Genomic DNA, 20,445 nt, shown 5'->3' with positions numbered 1-20,445 from the left:
CATGTATAATAGTAAAACAGTAAAACAGTAGTAATTACACCATTAAATGTGTTTTCCAGGACACTCACCCAGAAGTTGTTCTGAAAGACAGCCATTGTTATTCAAAGGTAGCCAGCAATCTGTGAAAAAAGAAAAAGAGGTGAAGAATCATCCGAGCAAAGACTGGTATTTTTATTTTCTTCCAATCTGACATTTTTTCCCACTACCGGAGGAAATAACCTCAAGAAAACATTTTGGATTTCTTTATTAGTTTGAAAAAGGCATTTATTTTCCGTCTTGGTTGTACTAACTGGCAGCCCGCAGTATCAATATCGCAGCAAATTGCACAAAAATGAGCTCTGTAAAAACTGTTTTCTTTATAATAGCTCCTGAGACACCTTTAGAGTAGGATGGGAGTCCCTGGGGAAAAGAAGAGAGAAGCTTAACAACTGACTTGAAAGCAGTAAGTCAAAGGATGGAGGCTGCTAATGAAGGAGGGGGAGTTGCATTAGGGAAGAGGATGATAAGAAAGAATGGAGACAAATTGAGGTGTCAGTAAATACAAAGCATGAAATATATACAGTTATAAGGTATGAGTGGCTCAATGTGCAACACTAAAAACAATAAAAAAGCTGTTCCTAGATCTGATATTTATAAAACCCATAATGCCTGGTTTCAAAACCAGATCGCTAATTCCAAATTAACTGCCTTAGACTCCTTGACTGTTTTATTTAAGGTCTCTGGAGAGCGAGAAATCACATCAGAGTGAATGCAAAAGGCGAAATTGGTCATATGCAGGAATCTATAGCAGCACAAAGATTTGTCCCTCCCTTTTTCAAATTAGTCATCGGCTTACAATTTAGCAGCAAATCAAAAATAGTTGTCTCAAAATTTAATACAGCATCACACTGAAGAGTGAATTCTACTGATTTTCTAACATCAAAAAGAGGGCCTATAGATGGATGGATTTAGGGTCAGTCAAGTGGACAGATGGACAAAAAGATGAAAATACAGAAGGAAAACTTATACATGAATAAATAAATTAGTGCTGAAGCCAACGATTATTTTAGAAATGGATTATTCTGACAATTAATCGAGTAATCAGATTTTGATTTTAAATTGCACAGTGCAGATTTTTCATTTAACCATTTAAGCTCATTTTATACAATATTAAAATATGTAAAAATGCAAATAAAAACATTGTTTTTTTAAATAAGAAAATAAACATTGTTGGCTAAATCATTTGTAGCAAAGGATGTATCTGCAGCTAGAAAAATACAAAATAAATACTTTAGCCCTTTCTGCTTCGTTTATCAGTGCAGTGTAATCTGTTGACAATTTTTCAATTAACCCATTAAGAGTTGTTTCTTCAGCAAATGCCATATTTTAGAGTTATACTCTAAGTACACTCCAATTACTGATTATTTGATTGTTACATTAGTTAACGATTATTTTATCAATCAGTTAATATAAATTGATAAGAGGATGGATGGACAGACAAAAAGGATGAATTGATGCATAAATAGATGGAAGAACAAAAAAAATTCAGAAAGAACAAAACAAAAGAAAGATGAATGATTAAAATTGACGTCTGGAAATTATTTTCTATACTCCTGTTTTCTTTTTCCATAATATCCAGAACTGAAAAATACTCTGTACATTAACAGACTCTGTAGCATCAGATTCTTTATTAAAATTCACAGGTAACATTTAAAGAAATGCATTTCAAACAAGCAAGCAACTGCCCTTTCCACAAAAATCCATAATGAGGAAATTATTTCCCAGGGGTTGCCCTATAAAGGATTCTTGCTATCTGCTCTATTCTGCTGACGGTGTGTGCATGTGTGTGTGCTGACAACAGCCTTTTCTCTGTATTGGCATTGACTTGGCCTAGGCCTGGTGACCTGGTATTAAACAGCAGCTGCACACAGACAAAAACTCTGCAGCACAACACACACACACACACGCCCCACACACACCTCAAGCCAATACACCTCACACCTTATTAATTAACTCAGTAGAGGGAATGGAGGCCCTGCAGAGAGATCGTAGAGAGGAAACAAAAACCTGAATTCACAAGAAGCAGAGAGAAATGCAAGAGCATGGCCAAAATGATACCTTCGCATGGATTACCTCAAATTAATATCAAATTTATTGTTATCACAGCTTAGTAAAAGTAACCACAATAGACTAGGAATAAACAAACATAAAAAAACCTCCAAAGGTGCAGGTTAATTCTTTATTTTCTAATGAACAGAGCAAGATGACAGAAATATTGCAGCCATTAAATGACATATTTCAGTTATTGAATATGAGGACATGCATATTCCCTCTCCATCTTTTTACTCTAATCTTTATTTGATGTTGCATTTTACATCGCAGCTTAGTCTATCTGAAGCGTGGAATCCGTCAAGTTAATTTTCTATTGTTCAAGCTTTTGACATGAAAGTCTAATCTTTCATCATGTTATTAACATGACTATTAAGGACTATTTGCAGGTTTTTATTAAAGTCCTTTTGAATGATATGACCTTGCATTTTTGTCTTCCTGAGATGGATGCTTGTATTCCTTCAGTACAAACTGTTTTGAGTCTTTTAAACACAGGCTGTGCCTTGCTCTAGTGTTTAAATGGTACACAGACAAAATGTGGGTTCAATTAGTTTTACTTGTCCCAACACAACTACACATAATGTGGCTGCACATACGTGTACCCATATTTTTACTCCATTGTAGATCTACAGTACTTGAACACAACTGGCCAAACCTGAAAGCATGCCTTCTGCTCAGCAACAAAATACTAAGATTTGAATGAACAGGGTGCAATGAAGTTTATCAGACTGGTTTATAAGAATGAGCCGCAAAAAAAAGGGATTCTCACCTCAAAATTCTTAAAAAGATAGTGTTTCCACAATTAGAAGCAATTAAACAAAACAAATATATTGCTTATAACTACAAGATTTCCAACTCAACTCTAAATGTTATCCAACTCAAAATGCCTTTATTGGAGGAATATGATCCGCAAAACGATGTTGAAAGCCTATTTCACCTCTTTTTCCTTGCTCTAACCCACTACAAGGGCTGCAAGAGAGAAAGTACTACGATGGCAATAATATTGATAAATATTGGGATGACGTCAGGTGCAGTATTTTTTCTTTCCTGATCTTTCTCATCGGGTCTGAGAATTTCCTGCCGTGAGACTCTGTCCAGCTGGCAAAATATTACATTAGCAAATAAAATGAAATATATTAGCCAACAATTATTGCACTCCAAACAGTCCTTTGTTATATCGGTGTGTGTAATGTTTCTATCTCAACCACGATGCAGTCCTATGTATTTGATATTGTGGAGCCATACAGGTAGAGGAGGAGGAAGAAAAGCAGCTGACTAGCCCTGAAAATCAGATTTTTCCTGAAGGCATATAAACAAATAATAGGAGCTGCATTTGCAAATACACTGCCTACTTCAACAGTTTGAAGTAGGCATTGCATGAATCCTACCTTATTTTGCACACATTTTTAACAGAGAACAATCCAGAGGCAGATAGAGGTGTGTATGCTCCCCCATAAGGGACACACAGTGTGGTCGGCTGTAGAAAAGCTGCTGACATTCAGCAATCTCCATCTGGTTGCGACTAACGTTTAGCTGAAATCAGCTCCGAGGCAGACAGGAAGATCAGGACACAAGGTGACCTCAATATTTTAATGTCTTTCTGACTGCATTGTACTTTTAAGAAAATAACCACATAAAATGTATTTAATATAATTTAATTTATTATGAGAAGCTTGGTTGAGTAACACTCAAAAACTAGCATGCTGTTATCAGAAACTAGTGGTAGCTGTACTTCTTTCAGTTTACCAGAGAAAAATATTCTTTAACCTTTTATTCTTTTTCCCTATAGAATCTGCATTTGTTAACATAATCTGTGCAAAAATCCTTTAAATGGGATGGATGTGTCTTACAAACTTAGAAACTCAACCCAAAAAGTTCCAATTAAAGCATAATTATAGCACAGACATTTTAATCCTAAATGCTTAAGATGAAACTAACTGGATTTAGTCTTTGTGTCTCAAAAATGAGTATGTTCCCCAAAAAGGTAATGAATAAAGTAATATTGTTGCCAAATACATATTTAAAACAAACAAGAATTCAAGGTATGAAAATTATATGACAGCAAAAGCCCAATGTATCAAATATGATTAAAAAAATATACATTTAAAGCTATACATCAACTTTTTTTAAAGCATCCAAGAAAGTAAATTTTTTAATACTATTCCTCGAAAATTATTTCCTTTATCATGCGTAACAAAATAAAGCCTACGTTGTCTAAAAAGCATGTTTGTACAATTGAAACCGAATTTTTTGAAAGAAGCTAAATAAGAAAAATAAATTATGCAACTATCTTTAATAATAAAACCAAACAGATATTATTAACTGTGTGCAGTAAACTGATATCCAGAGCAAGTATTTTTTTTCTTTCCACCTTTTTTAATATCTTAGCAGTTTGTTTCATCACATCAGGCTGAACTTAATCAAAAATATGTGTGGTTCTTGGGTTTGGAGATAGAAAAATAAATAGCTCACAGAAAAGAAACAGCCTCTAGGGTCGCTGAAGCACACCAAAAAACTGCAAAATGTTAATTAACAGTATTTCCTCAGTGTTGTAAGCAGTACATTTTATTATAATTAATGTAATTATTGCACTTTTCCATCCGTCATATCTTCCAAAAGTTAAATTTAATCATTTCTCTGGACATCTGAGAAAAAATAAATGTATTTAGTTGAATTTTATCATATCCAAGTTCTATAAATCATAAAATCAACATGACTGAAGTCATCCATGAGCACAACTGACTTCTACTTTAAAATCTATAAACTTTGATTTTAAAGATTTAAAAAATATAATAGATTTCTTGTAAACATTTATCACAAATTAAAACCAAAATGCTTCAATTAAAAGATGAATATATGGTATGTAAAAGTTTAGAAGTACAGTAGATGTTTTTTTTTAAATCTATTTTGTCTTTTATCTAGTAGAATAAAAACATATATACAGTACATATTTTATGTTCTTTTTCCAACACTTATTCAGATGTTTTATGACTGCTTAAAAACCATGCAAAATTCAGACTTTCAACATCACAATTTGTAGAAATGCTTTCAATTCAATTTAAAATGAAAATTTAACTACTTTCATCCACATTTTCAGGTTTGAATGTTTATGCCTAATCAACATTAATTGTTGTGACATTTCATAGAGTAACCTCATCAGCAGCACAGTTAAACACGCCGTTTCAGATGAGTTGTATAATCTTTAACAGACACGGAGACTAAAAATCCAACCGGCCTCATCAACAAAGACACACCGACCTCCTCCTCTGCCTAGCTCCAAGTGACTGACAACACAAAGATGGCAGCCAAGAAAAATTAGAACTTTTAAAAAAAGCAGATGGGGGAGTGAAAGAAAGTTTCTCACACTAACGAACACTTTCCATGAGCTATACAATTCTTGAAGAAAACAAACGATAGATCTTCTCCACCAATCCTTCCTTTTCTATGGCTGTTTGCCAGAGCTGGGTCAACTGGCAGATGTTGACCAGTATAAACTCGCTCCCTCCTAGCAACCTTCACCCAATTCTCTCTCGCCACTGGGTAAATGAAGCAACAAAAAAAGAGGCTGTGGAGGAATTGTTCCCCATTTTTCTCCTCTCGCTGCTGCAGCAGAGGAACCAAGTAAACTAAAAATGGAATCAGGCTAAATGTGGTGACACAGCAAAGCGTGGAATAAAGACGCTTTGGTTACCTTCGAACAGGCACATTTGTCACAAGCACAGGTCGAGTAGCTGAAGAGAGGAACCAAAGGACGGAAGAGGGGAGGAAAAAAGGATGCATTTAGGTGAAGAGCAAGTGAAAGTAAGAAAAGGTGGGTAGAAGAACACCCTTAAAGATTAACCAAAAGGAAATAGGGCAAAGGCAATTATGCAAAATAGTTAATAAATTAGAATATCAATGTTTCAGACATGCAATTCAGAAAGTAGTTTGATATATTACAGATTAGATTCATAAAACAAAAAAAATATTTCTCTTGCATTTGATAATTATTCCTTACAGCAATAACCATACTAATTTCATTAAAGTGTCTTAAAACAAGTAAAAAAAAAAGCTGCACATAACTACAAACTACAAACATTTAAAGAACATACAAATCTGACATAAAAATGCTAAAAGATTAAACTCAATAAAGCCAATTAAAAGAAAAGGCTAAAGAATAAAGTGAGTTTTAAGTCAAGTTTATATGTAAAGCACATTTCAGTAAGGAGGCAGTTCAAAGTGCTTTACATGATAAATACATAATTAACAAAGAAGCATTACACTGCAGTGGCAGAACAAAGAAGTAAAAAAAAGTTGTAATTAATCTATTTTCCCCAGTTATTATTTAAAGGCAACTCTAAAAAAAATTATTTATAGCCTTGCGTTTTCTGGAAGTTTGTTCCAGATTAGTAGAGCAGAAAACCTAAAACTTATAGACTTAGACTTATTTTATTATGCTGCTTCTCCATGTTTGGTTCTGATTCTGGGGATGCAGAACCAGAAGGCCTGAGTGGTCTGGAAATAGATCTTTAATGATTTTGGTACTATGCCGTTCAGTGATTTATAAACTAACAACAGTATTTTAAACTCTATTCTCTGAGTCACAGGGAGTCAGTGTAAGAACTTTAGTAGGGTGATGTGCTCTCTTTTCCTGGTGAGAAAACAAACAGCACCGTTCTGAATCAGATGCAGCTCTCTGATCTTATAGGCAGACCTGTAAAGACATTGTTATCTGCAGTAATCAATACAACAATAATTCAAAGATGAACAACTGGAGGAGGTTCATTGCAGGTCCTGGAGTTCAGAAAAAAGGAGCCTTAAGTATTGAGCACAATATGTACTCTACATTAACGTTGATAGGAATGTTTACTGCTTTTAAAATATCTGACATTAAGAAAATGACAAGCACAGTCACCTATTCTCTTGCATTGCAGTCTTTTGGTTTGAAAACTCAAACTTTACACAACCTAAAAATACAACATGAAGCATTTCTTTTAAAATGTATTTTTGTTTAAATAAACTTTTCACAGGTACAGCACATTAAGCCTTTCTTGGTTGGCTTTTCTACATCTTGTAGTTTGCAGGTTACACTGTTTCTGCCTTTAAAGGTTTAACAAATATATTTTTGTTACCATTTTGCAAACATACCAGGACAAATATGTACTTCTGAGGTATAAAAACAGATGAATTTCTGTAATGTAATGAAAACTTACATTTTATACAGGACAGAGTCCAAAAAGCAGATGTGGCAGAGAAACAGGGCAAGGACAAAGCAGACTGAATTTATGGAGCAATTAGAGTCTGTTGTGCAGAAAATCCAGTCTGCTGTCCTTCCGTATTGGTTTTAACCCTGATTATAACCACCTATTTTAATAGTTCAAACTCCCAATATACTTCATGTATTAATAAAAACAGTGGAAACCGTCTTGGCACTACCACAGAAGCTAACATATACAGACTTTCTTATCTCAGTCAATCAGCGCTAATGTAACAGGAAAATATGCGAGAACTTTGAATGTGTGTATGAAGATATGGCTTGTGAAAAAGGAATAACAAAACGGCCTCAATGTCTCTTTGCTTTGGATCTATTCATTACAAATATGCAACCCAGATAGTGAGCAGTCCATCCAGACGTTGGATTTGTTATTTATTATCTCAATTCCAGCTGGATGGTATTCGAGAAACATGCAGCTTGCTACATGTACTTTTTGGCCATGTACAAAACATGGCTGCATGGGAATGCCAATGTTATTAATAAAAATAAATTCTGCAAAAACAGCGACTCAATTAAATCAACTGTTTCTTTCTTCTTTGATCTAATTGACTAACATTACCCAGACAGAAAACTTTTTCTACCAATGAGTAAAATAAACTAAACTTGGCTGGTGTTTTATAACTAGGATTAGAATATCTGTAATTGAGTTTGAATCTTTCCATAAGATTGGCTTATGTTTTTATTTACTATATAGATAAGCAGGGTTGAACTGAATAATTCAATTTAGTAATTAATTTAGCCGAACATTTTATGTTTTTTTGTAGTTGTTGAAATGAACAACCAACATAACCCAGTATTTTGCTGGCATAATGCATAGTAATCAGGTAATCAGATCGTTTTTATTGCTTTCAAAGACATTATTTCACATTATGGCATGTAATAATATTGCCATGTTAAACTGAAGTGATATCTTCTGACGTTTTTGTCAGCAGTACAGTGTTGGTGGCAGTGGACAGGAAATCGAGCCAGACAGCAAATCATCCATCATCTTCCATTCACCTGATGGTTTTTAGAAGGAAGTCTCAAGTATTTGCTGTCAGCTGTGGCACTGTATCACACAGCTTTACATATTGTTCAGTCCTATAGCAGACTAAAATTGGCATAATTATGCTTCTTTGATTTTTAGTCTTCTGGTAATTTGGCTCATCTACTCCATTTAGATTATGACACAAAACAGAAAAAAGTACTGAGTAAACGCAATAGAGATAATTGTTTTAAATCAAACAGAAAATAAAGGAATTGCAAATACCACATTAATAGATCAAATATGATTCATTGAGGGTTTTTTTCTTTTATTAAACTTGAAAAATACAGTATTAGGTCTGTTTGATGTATTGATGGATTAAAAATAATAAAATAAATGCATAGGTTCAGTAAAACTTCTAAAATGCATTTCTTTTCTGCGGTTTTTCACATATATGGGCATTTTTCAAAGCTTTCCAAAATCTGAGTAGTAATCTAATTCTGTGATTCAATGTTTGGTTGAAAAAAATAAATGAATGTTTGCTGCTTGTATGTTTTGCATCCTGAAATTGTCAGAACACATGTCAGACCATAAATCCAAGCGCTTAAGCAAAACAAAGCCTGATGACTTTGCTAAAATGATGACAGAATTACACCCTGTATTCAGAGACCAGGCAACAAGGCATAGCTTTTCTTGTGAAGTGATAAATTATCGGCCCAGTGGCTGAGACGTACAGAAAGCCAGTGAGACAGCAAACAATAATAAATATGAGGAGGAGGTGGCGTGAAAGAAAGTGAAAGCTGAGTGATAAACACAACCCGGGCTGCCAGTTCCCCATTGTCCCAGTCTGAATGTGCTTTTGTCACTGCAGCGTACAACTCCAGTCCAGCCCCGACTAGAACAACGTACCAGGCGAGCATCCCTACAAAGCCTTGGCATGACCAGCTGTATGAGAGCAGGGGGCATGACTCCACACAAGTGAATTCAGTCTGAGAGCTACTAAAAACTTCAGCAACTACTTAAAAGAATATTGTAGTTTCTAACTTAGTTATCATCTACAGACAGCGCATATTAGACATGTCTCACTATCACATTGTTTTTATACTTAGTAGAGATTCCAGGATTCAATTTTACTATTTTGCAGCTTTTCTTTAAAAGCCAAAATGCATCCAGTCATATTAAGAACATTTTAAATAATCTAATGGTTTGCTGAACTTTCCTTTTTCTGATGAGAATGATGGCCAGGCAAACTGTCATCGTGATTAGTAAAGTCAAAGATAAAATCGTTTGTAACATTTTCAATTGCACATAATGTTGGTGTTAATATCTCTATATTCCTATATTACTTAGCAAAAGATAAAACTATTTTCCTCCAAATTCCTGTATGCAAAGAGTGCTGCGTATGCAGTCTGCAGCAGCAGTACATCCGTCTGTGCACCAGTGCATGCAATGTACATCAACATAGTCCAGTTCCTGTCTAAAGTTTCAAAAACAAACATGGTGTCTACACTGCCAAATGACTTTTTCAAATGTTTCAAAGGCTGAAATTATAGAAGTCTGGTGACAACAAATGGAGGATTAATTAAAGCATTCTGCAGGGTTTGTGCAATGCACGAGACACTACTGACTAGCCAGGAAAAACAAAGTTGTTATAACTTTTATTAAGCTCCCAGATTAACTGTGAGGTTAAATAAAATGCCTTTTCGCTAAAGTCTCTACTGTTTAACTTTTATGTGCATGTCTGACATGTAAACTGCTTGGTTACTCCACTGAGAGACTTTATGTACCCAGAAAAATAGATTTCACCTATTTTAGTCAGAATTAAAAAGTGAGAATAATATCAGACATAAACTGACAAACTCAAACATACATATATTAAATACTGGTCATTTACACTTCAAGTGAAAAGTGTAAAAAAAGAAAAACAAAAGAGTTTTGACATCTGAGCTGCACTCATGATTTTCCTGTTCGAACTTGACTTTACTTTCTACGCCAACTCAAAAAGTACAACCTGCCACAGATACTGCTGGTCATCGTCTATATGACCATTAGTCCCCTGCTGGTCCATCAGTGTGTTTCTGCTCGTCAAAGAAAACTGGACCGGGTCGGACCACAACAAACAGTTAGGTCTGCAGGGAGGACCTTTAGGGCTCACCTTCCCTCCATCCAGAACTTTTTGGGTTTAAGGCTAGGAAAGGAGCAGCAAACATCTCTGTAGACCCCACACATCCTGGACACTCACTATCTGTTTAAACTTTTACTTTCAGGTTGGTGCTAAAGAAAATAAAAAAGTTTCCTTTTCTATATATTTATATCTTAAACATCCTTATTGAGAGCCAAGTGAAACTGAAGTGTGTACAAACTCTGCAAATAAAGCTTAATCTAATTTTGACTTTCTAAGGTACTCAGGGATTTTATTTGTAAAAAGTAAATGAGAATTTTTGGTGTTTTTGTCATGCTCTTTATAAATAAAATGTTTCCTTTACACGTTAAAACTGTTGATGTTCTTTTTGTGGTCAAATATTAATTAATTTATTGAGTTAAATAAAAAAGTAGTGTGTTCCAAAGCTGCATACACTACTACTGATGGGAATATCATGCAACTCCTTGACGGAAAACAAGCAGAATATGATTATATTTGTAAGAGGGAAACGAGTGTGGGTAAAAAGAGTAGTCAACAGAAACGTACTTTTTCTTCATCAGGGTCTTGGAGAAAATGTCTGACTAGATAAAAATGGTTCAGAATTGCTAAAAAGTTACTTGTCCAAACAGGGTTTACAAAAAATGTTAATCACATAAATTAGTGGATTATTATGTTGCTGTTTATTCTTGTCCTCACAGTCTGGTGTCAGGCTTCTCTTCTGAAGTCAGTAACCCAGACATAAGCAGTTTTACATTTCAAAGCTTTGAAATTTTATAACAGAAATGCATTTTTTATTATCCATTTGTTATTATTGTACATTTGATATTAAAAGTAACTGAATCTTTGCCAACAGCTTTAAAGTCTACAAATATTTTTACAGAAAAGAAACTGAGACATATTTAATTTCCTGTTCCCCTACATCTTGTGCTTTTTGATAAATTACTTAATAACCAAGCCAATAAAAAATAGATACAAGTGCTTTTCCCTTCTCTACTTTGATAAACGATCTAATTTCTTCAGCTCTACTTATCTGATTCATCAATGAATGATGAAAAAAAGATGGTCATGAACCTCACTGTCGTCATCGTGGTTTACTTTGCTAGTGGTGTAATTATGAGGTAGTTGAAATCCTGCAAATCTATCTTCATTCTGGTAAACAATATTTAAAAAAAGAGAAAAAAAACAAAAAATGATAACCCAGAAATAGAAAAATGAAGGTCCATCCCCGGAGGGATGAGCCCACTCCTCCATCCTGCCCCAGGAATCTCCCATCTGCCACATGTAGACCTTGGCTCGACTCATTACCGCCTGAGGCACAGGCCACAGCTTACAGAGAGGGTTAATATTAAATTCCACAACTCTTTAAATATATTCACCTCTTTATGCATGGTTATCCTCTAAAATCAGAATATTTAAACCAAAATCATTCTGTTTATATTTCTATTAAGTAACAAGTTAGCTCAGTTTACCGTTTCCTGCCTCTGGGTGCTGCCCTGCTTGGCAAAGCATAAGGAGCACTTGGAGCCCTGTAGCCTACATATTTAGAGACTACACATGTATAATTTATCAACATCATGAGATCCAATATTATGTTGAAAAAGACAGCAAGTACTGACAAAGGACAGCGCTACAATGAGTGGTTATGACATGTTTGTGGGTCAAAGAGAGAAAAAAGGAGCCTTCGAGGAAGAAAAAGAGTCGTTCTGATGGCTTCAGCTGTGTGCATATCATCATTCTTGACTGTTTGAATAATCAACAGAACTTTTCAGAGCCGTCATAAAGCACTAACTTAGAAATCAAAATGCAAAGCAGCAAGCACTCCTCATTCAGCCACTGCTGTCATCCTCATCTCTGCCAGGCTCCATCACTTATGTCCAGACTCATTTAAATCAGACTTTGAACAGTTTTTGTGACAGTCAGTAAAACATAAATAGCAGCAGCAAAGATTTTGGGACTTTTTCCCCCGAATTACCTGTGTTATCATCACCACCACTTCATTTTCTAAACCAACAAATAGGTTTAGCAAGTACGCTCTTTTAAATTCAAATAGGCCAATTTGTGTCAGTATTATAGCATTTTTCCTGCACCAACATGAATGGGCTTCACTGGATAAAAGTATTTATATGTTAAAGTGGCTCAAAGTCTAAAGTGAATTCCAATAGAAACACTTCATCTCTGCTCTCCAAATCTGACTGAGCTTAAATTATTATGACAAGAACAGGTAAAGATCTGTGTCTATATGAATATAATATAATCCAAAAGACTCTCAGTTGGAAATTATTTGGAAGATAATTACAGCAAAAGGGGATTGAGCACATAAACACAAAAACATAATTTTCAGATTTTTATTTTTAATTGCCTCCTCTTCTGGTCTTCTGGTCTCACGCACCATGGTAAAGTGGCCAGCCTACATGTGCAAGACATTATATGTCAAATACATCTAAAAAGATGTCAGAAGACCACCAAACAAGCTTCCCAAATGTTTTAAAACATTAACACAAGTTCAATTTCAAAAGAGAATACAAACCTTTCTGCCTTTGTTACCAAGCATTTACAATAAATGTTGCTAAACTAAAAGTCTCCTCATTCAATAGCCAACTCAACATATGTGCTCCATACAGCCAAAACAAACCAGGATTTTTTAGTGTATCTGAAATGATAATACAAATAACAGTGAAATACAACATGAAACTCAGGCAGAGTACTTGTTGAGCACATATATCTGTCTTCTTTTCATGTTTAACTTTACAAACGTATCAGTTTGAAACATCCTTAATTAGACTGGAAATACCACTGTTTATCAATATAATTAGCCATATAATTCATTGATTTCCATTCTTTTCTAATCCAATCCAATAACTTTCTAAGATTAAGAAAATAATGGAATCCAATAACTTTCTAAGATTAAGTCTGCACAGGGAGCTTGCAATTAAGAAGCTATTTCAGGCTAGTTTAAGAAGATTCACATAAATTTAAAAAAGGATTAACACTAGATATGCACTGATCAGAAATTTTGTGGCCAATTTTCAATCAGCAATTTTCTAAAGCTTTCCCTGTTGATATAACTTTATGGATAAATTGAACACTTAATTGTCCTTCCAATAATGTTCAGAGTAAAATAAAACAGTAAGTATTCAAAACAACCCAAAATTGAGGAGCTTTCGCTCACTGCCTCTCTGAAACTCCACAAATCTAGTAAAAGAATGTTGCACCATTTCCTCTTTCACAGATTTCATTTTTAAATTCCTGAATCAACCAAATGCCAACTTTGTTTTGTCTTTGCTTTAACATATCGATTAGAGCAACCTGGTTGCATTTAGCTAAGGTACTGATTCGGAAAAGGACTACATTTTTGAGTTTTTAGTCTGCCGCTCACCAATCAGAACCAATCAAGCTGAAAATCACCCAGTTCCAGTGACCAGCCATTTTTTGATGCATTTCTACATTCTGGGCCTAGGAATCATCTTAACTGCAATTTCTGATGATCTTGAAGCTATTTTGTCAATAAGTTCCATCAGTCGTTACTTAGCAGGTGCGCAATATCCTGGATTGGAGAGCAATCAAATGCAATTTGTCGTGAATGTGTCTTTAAACTTAAAATTGGTGCAAAATGGAAAAAAGGACGTAATCGAACCTTAAAACCCAACTTTCTACACCCTATAAAACTTCAAATAATCTGAAGACATATTAAAGTTAAATGCAAATTCAGTTTACAAAATATAAATAGAATCTAGTAATAAAGCTGATTTTATGTGGTTCAGCCTTCGCCTTTACGAGAGAAAAAAAAACTGTTGAGAGTGGAAAAAAAAAAACACGGACAGCTGATTTGAATCAGTAAATTTCTGTTGATAGACAGACAGGCTACATTTAAAACCACAGTCATAACCCCACCCCCATGTGCACTTGACTGCAAAGGTTTGACGCTTATTTACATTCAGAAGTTGAATGTCAAAGTTTTTAATGAGTCAGAGCAAAGTATTAGGCCATCTTTGTTTTTGAGGTAGTTGTAAAAAGCTGGGGTCAGAAATATGTCAAGCATGAAACAAAAGTGCTAACAGCATATTCATGTGGTGACAGAATAGCCAACAACAGTAGATATAAGTGTATGAAAATATTATAGAAGTTGCAATTATGACAGGCAAAAATACATCTTCACCAATGTTGTATCATTAAGGCTAGGTATTCATGCATGTGATCATTTTGATCAATCTTGATACATAGTTATTGCAATAAATGATAATATTATTGTTTTGAGACCATTTTCAAATACTATAATGGTAATGCAATAATAAAATAAGAACACATTATCAAAGATCAATAAACTTTAAATTCTAATGAACATTTAACACTGGAACTGGAAGACATTTTAAATATCCAAAATAAATAAACAAACAACAGAGACAACCAATAAAATAAATTCTGAAGTTTCTGTAAACAGAACTGTTCTTAAAAGAAAAGAGCTATTTGAAACCAACACAGCAGATTGGGGACTTTTGTCATCCAGTTTTTGGTGCATAGAGAAAGAAAGAAATCATACACATGGAAATCGAGCTTGTTTTAATATGTTTAGCAATTTTATATACACTTTACTATCCTTTCAACGTCGTGAAAAATCGGCCACACCAGTTGACACAAGCACCTCTTAAAGTTGATATTCCAACTAGGAGAACAGGAACTAACCAAGCAGGCCAAGATTTATATCCAATAATAAGGCTGCTGCACATGGTCAACGTAATAAAAGCTCCAAGTATAGACTATTTATTAGAACTTCTATTTGGTTATCTATTGCTATTTAATCAGGGCCTTTTATGTTTGAATTGTATAAAGTGGTGAGAAATAAATTGTTCTCTGCTTGTCTGTCCAACAGTCGTTAGCATCAAAACACATAGTAAATCCCATTGTTTTCCAAACAAGAAAACCTTTTGCAACTCAGAAATGATGTAATTCGCAGCTCCAACTTCTCAGTCAAATCCAACATAATATGAAAAACTAGCAACTAGGGACGGGCAATATATCAGCATCAACATGGGTATCAGTCCGATAAGCAAAACCGGGCCGATTTTAACAGCCGCAGATTGTTTCCATCATGTTAATGTTTGTGTAGGTGTTTCAGGAAGGATAGGGGGGAGAGTTGGCCATGTGGTATCTGCTCAGTCATGTGACAATACTAGTGATGCATCACAGGATTATGAGTTTAAAAAAGAAAAATAGGCAGTGAGGTCACCTTTACACGGTGTTAAAAGTGTGGGGAAATATATATAATCATACTGGTAAATATCAGTTATCGGCATTAAGAGCAGTACTAATATCTTAAATCAAAATTGATCCTAATTTTTATATCAGTTCATTTACTTGTTGCCTTATATGATGTCACTAGATGAATGTGTCAAAGTTTGATTTTGGGAGACTACTGTAGTTAAACAATGATTTAAAACAAAATAGTAAAGAAAATAAAACATTTATTCTGCAGATGACAAACTAAAGTGAGTTTCATTTGTTGAGAAAAGTATGGCGAGTAACTTTAAATGCCTTATTTTTACTAATCCCACTATTATTTTCTGAATCAAATGACAGAAGCATGTTAAGACAGAAACAATGCTACAAAATTATTCATAATTTCAAAGAAGCCCCAACACACAGGTAGCTGTCCCAGGACTTGACAACAAAGCAGCCTCAGACATCAGAAATATCTGCTAAGTTGGACCATACAGTCTTAATTATGTTAATGGGATAAGGCTACCTTTGAAAATTATGATGTTCTAAAACCACCAACAGACAGCTTGCGATTAAGCTTGGAGAGTTTTATATATTTCAAACATGTATGTTCTTGTTTCAATAGTTTTTTCTCCTTTTACGTTAGCCAAATTTCCCTCCGTTCAAATGTCAAACCAGCGCCTGTGCTCTTGCTCGCTATTTTTAAAACGCCAGCGTTATTTGGCGTGGTGTTTCCTGCCAGTCTTCTCACCTGTATTCACAGAATAACGAGTGATTAAAAAAGACCCGGAACAAATTTCTTACCTGGAAAGAGTCCTCAGACAACGAGACGTACATTTCCCATCCCCGGTCCGACCAACGGCTGCCCCGTTGCCGCACGCTTGCTCTTTCAAAGAGGTCTGATCATAGTAGTAGACTTTCACCAGGCAGTTTTCAGTGCGAGCTCACGCTCCCTCCCTAGCTCAAAGCTGATTGGCTGTTCGACCCGCCAATCACGGGGAAACGTGTAGTAGACATAGCAACCACAGAAAGGCGGGTCAACGATTGTAAAGCAGCGTCCTATTGGCTACCAATGAGCTCTGTGAAAACAAATAAATAAAAATATAGCTGATAAAGATGAATGTTTGCAACAATAAGGATAGATGAAGACAAAATGGTTTTCGATTTTTGTTTTAAAATACTACAGCATTGCATTACAATACAAGTAGTGTTTTTATGATCAAATAATGAGTGATTTATTTAAGCTTGGTTTGATTATTTTTTAATAATGGAAATAATAAAAACAACTCACCAGAAAAGAAAAATTAAGGATCGACCTAGGTTTTTTTTTACATGTACAGTATGGATTCTGATCTATTTCTTATCGGAAACTAGTAAAAATAAATCAGAAATCAAAACAAGCATGCATTTCTATTTAACAAATTTAACAAAGAAAGATTAAAAAGAAATGATAAAGAAGCTCAATTTTTAATTGAAAATGGAAAGGACAAATTCCGCATACATTTTACTACAAAGCAATATTAGAAGAAATAGAACATTTAAAATAATCATATATCTTCACTTGTGTACACAAGACCTCAAGTGAAACCATTGTTAAAACTATACTCCTCCTACCTTATATGGATAGTGATGTCATGAGGGGAATTATGTAGCTTCCCCAAGTCAATGTTCAGAAAATTAAGGTAAAAGAGATTTGATTTGTTGTTTGGACATTTTTATTGTTTTAAATATGAAAAGAAAACCAGTCCAAATTTGAATACAAGTACAAATACAAAAAATCTTGAATTTTATTTTAATATTTTATATCGTAAAAGCTCAAATAACCACTTTTTCATTTTCGCTTATCCAGTGCCAATTTACAAAAAAAATGACATCTTAAGGGACTTACTAAAAACAAAATAAATTTCTCTGCAGTGTTACAAACAGATCCAAGTCAAATGCCTTAAAAATTATCCTAGTTATTAAGTATCAGTTTATTATTCAAATTATTATTTTCTATCTAAAAAATCCCAGCAGATAGTTGGAGTCCCTGACATGCAGCAATCACTCCTCCTGGACTACAGCAACAGCAAACTGTATCTTGCTTTCAGTTGTTGACTTTGCAGCAATTCTGCAAATTGAGCATGCATGTAGCGACAGCGGAAATGAAAAGAATTCCCTTTAACATAAAGAAAGCTTCCAGCCAAACCTGGGGCAGTGTGAACAATCATCTGCCACAGTTAACTGGGGGTTATGATGACAATTGATGATGATGATGATGACAAAACATAGGTTTTTGCCAAATAGATGAAAAAAAAAATTGGGGGGTGGGGGGGAACATATCACACAGATGATAAAGTTTGTCAAATCAATTGTTGCCAATGAAATGGTTTTAAATTAAAAACTATTCTGTATCTTATATAAACAGAAGCAACAGAAAAAGGGGAAGAGGTGTTAATTACTGGTTTCTATGATAACCACCAACTGACAATAGCGGCATAACATAACTCATACCAACAAATGTCATAAAAAGTAAAACTTTTTGATTTGACACAATTAATTTGAAGATCAATAAACCAATTCTGACAAAAATTCACATGTATAATATTAAGATAAAACCCTGTTTCATCTACACTGCAAAAACACAAAGTATTTTTATCTAGTTTCTAATGCAAACATCTTAGTATTTGAAGGAAGACAAAACTATCTTACCAGTAACTTTTCTGCAAGACATAGAAGTATGTTTTGTGTCAATAATACCTTAATATTATGAAAAGTACTAATTCCACTGGCAGATTAACATGTTTACTTCCTGCTGGCATTTAAAATGCAAAATTGAACAGACAAACATGCATTCTGTATTTTGACATGCTGTGACTTCACCTGTCCTTTCAGTTACTGTTAGGCATCAGATTCATGAACAGAAATAGTTCTCTGCTGGAAGAATTCATGCCTGATATATACCCGTCTGTGTGATATTGTTTATGCCCGATGGGATCCACAGGGTGCAGCAGAAGATAATATCAAACCCAGCACAGTGGCTCCTTTGCACAGCTTTGAAGCATATTCGTTTCCTGTGCACTATTGGTGATGGTTAGATATGATAACTTCCGTCTTTAGACCTGCAGTAAGCAACAGGGAAGATGAAAACATTTGACCCCAATGTCACAAGATAAGGTACTATATTTCAGGGCTTAAAATAACACTATACATTTTAACTTAAATCATGCAGAGTCCAGAAGGACCTATAAGAGGCTGAAATATCAGTTGCTTTATCAATGAATTTTACTGGCAGAGTCTCATCCTGCCATCTGCTAACACAAAATTAAATGAGGGATAATTATTTGAGCATTTAATCCTGATTTAAATCTGACAGATAAAATGAAATTAGCTGCAGAATTGAATCAAACTCTGCCACGTGTTGGTATTTTCTCTACAGATCCGCTCTCATTTGTCTTCCTCTAAAGGCTCTTTCGTTTCTATCACAGCTTCAGACTTTGAAGCATGTTTATATTGTTTCAGTTCACTCTCAAAGTGATCCTTTAGGTTGCTTTTTAGCAGATTGAAAACAGAACTGAAACAGTAAATGCGTAATCCGTTTCCTGTTGTGAGCTCTTCTTTAGACTGCTTATGTCTTGCAGGAAGTCGCTGTGCTTCCTTCATCAGGCTTTCAGCTCAAATGTTAAAAATGATTGAGTGAAGGAGACCTGGTGGGCTCACCCTTTGTCCTTGGTGTCTCGCTGATCCTGCCTCTTTTAGAGGGGGCTCACATAAATCAGTTTAGCTGCTGGTTGTGCAGGCTGGCTTATTAAAGCTGCCATGACAGAAGATTGCCCTCCTCTGCTCAGAAACCACAGACACAGTTCTGGTGCCAGGACACCAAACCCACTGAACCCCTCAAAGCTCATCTAATCTCACTGAGAGATCAAGTGTGTGTGGGATAAATCTGCAAAAACAAGTGCATTATCTCTATCTATCACCTTTCCCTTTGTGTCAAGTGTTAGTCTTTCTATGAGCTTATTGCCCTGCAAAGAATCAGATAAGATGCAGCTGTTTCTATCTGTGAAACTTCAGGGCAAAATGAGGATGTAGAATCTAAAATATCTCAAAAAATATGCTAGATTAAGATTACAGCTGTCTATTACAATGTAGGGGTGGGAATTTATTGTATTGTTTTATCATTTATCATGATGCATTTATTATTATGATAAGAATTTTGATGTTTAAAAGCTTCCAACACTGTCTGGATTTTTGGTTTTACTATTGTATCCACTGTTTGTTCTATGAGAGCATCAATAAATATCAATACATTTAAAAAAATATGATTATGTTGTGATATATCTTTATGTGACTGTTGTCCAAATGAAGCACACTACAAATGGTTGTGGTTTCCAAAAGTAGTATTTGTGTTTGTGGGGCTATAATTGCTATGCTATGCAGTAACAAACATACAAAAAGGAAGAATAAATAACTTATCAGCTCTAGAAAAAATGAAGAGTCCACCGAACCCCACTGAAAACCTGCTGGTTATTCCACCACATATTGATTTCTGAAATCTTTCTGAGTTAAAACATTAGTATTGTTGTTTCTAAATGAACATGAACTTGTTTTCTTTGCATTACAGTATTTGAGGTCTGAAAGCACGGCATTGTTTTTGTTATTTTGACCATTTCTCATTTTCTGTAAATAAATACAAAATTCTTTGCTAGGACTTTCAGAGTTAATCGAATAAAAGAATAATGTTCATTTTACTCAAACATATACACAAAAAAGGTAAAATCAGAGAAACTGATCATTTTAAGT

At 34.6% G+C, this 20,445-nt stretch overlaps 1 protein-coding gene across 1 annotated transcript in view; it reads right to left on the bottom strand.

Moving 5' to 3' along the window:
* Nucleotides 1-16,590, bottom strand: part of LOC102235822 (F-BAR domain only protein 1-like) — a 55,209-nt gene extending 38,619 nt beyond the window's left edge. Inside the window, exons 1-2 of the mRNA XM_014470566.2 lie at nucleotides 16,468-16,590; nucleotides 69-119 (exon numbers count right to left, since the gene is read on the bottom strand). Of these exons, the coding sequence (XP_014326052.1) occupies nucleotides 69-95 (27 nt within the window). The 5' untranslated portion in view covers nucleotides 96-119; nucleotides 16,468-16,590. The remainder of the gene's footprint in view (nucleotides 1-68; nucleotides 120-16,467) is intronic.
* Nucleotides 16,591-20,445: the final 3,855 nt, after the last annotated feature.

This window comes from Xiphophorus maculatus, chromosome 9, assembly GCF_002775205.1.
Source record: "Xiphophorus maculatus strain JP 163 A chromosome 9, X_maculatus-5.0-male, whole genome shotgun sequence".
Taxonomy (NCBI): domain Eukaryota; kingdom Metazoa; phylum Chordata; class Actinopteri; order Cyprinodontiformes; family Poeciliidae; genus Xiphophorus; species Xiphophorus maculatus.
This window is presented reverse-complemented; position numbering and strand designations above follow the sequence as displayed.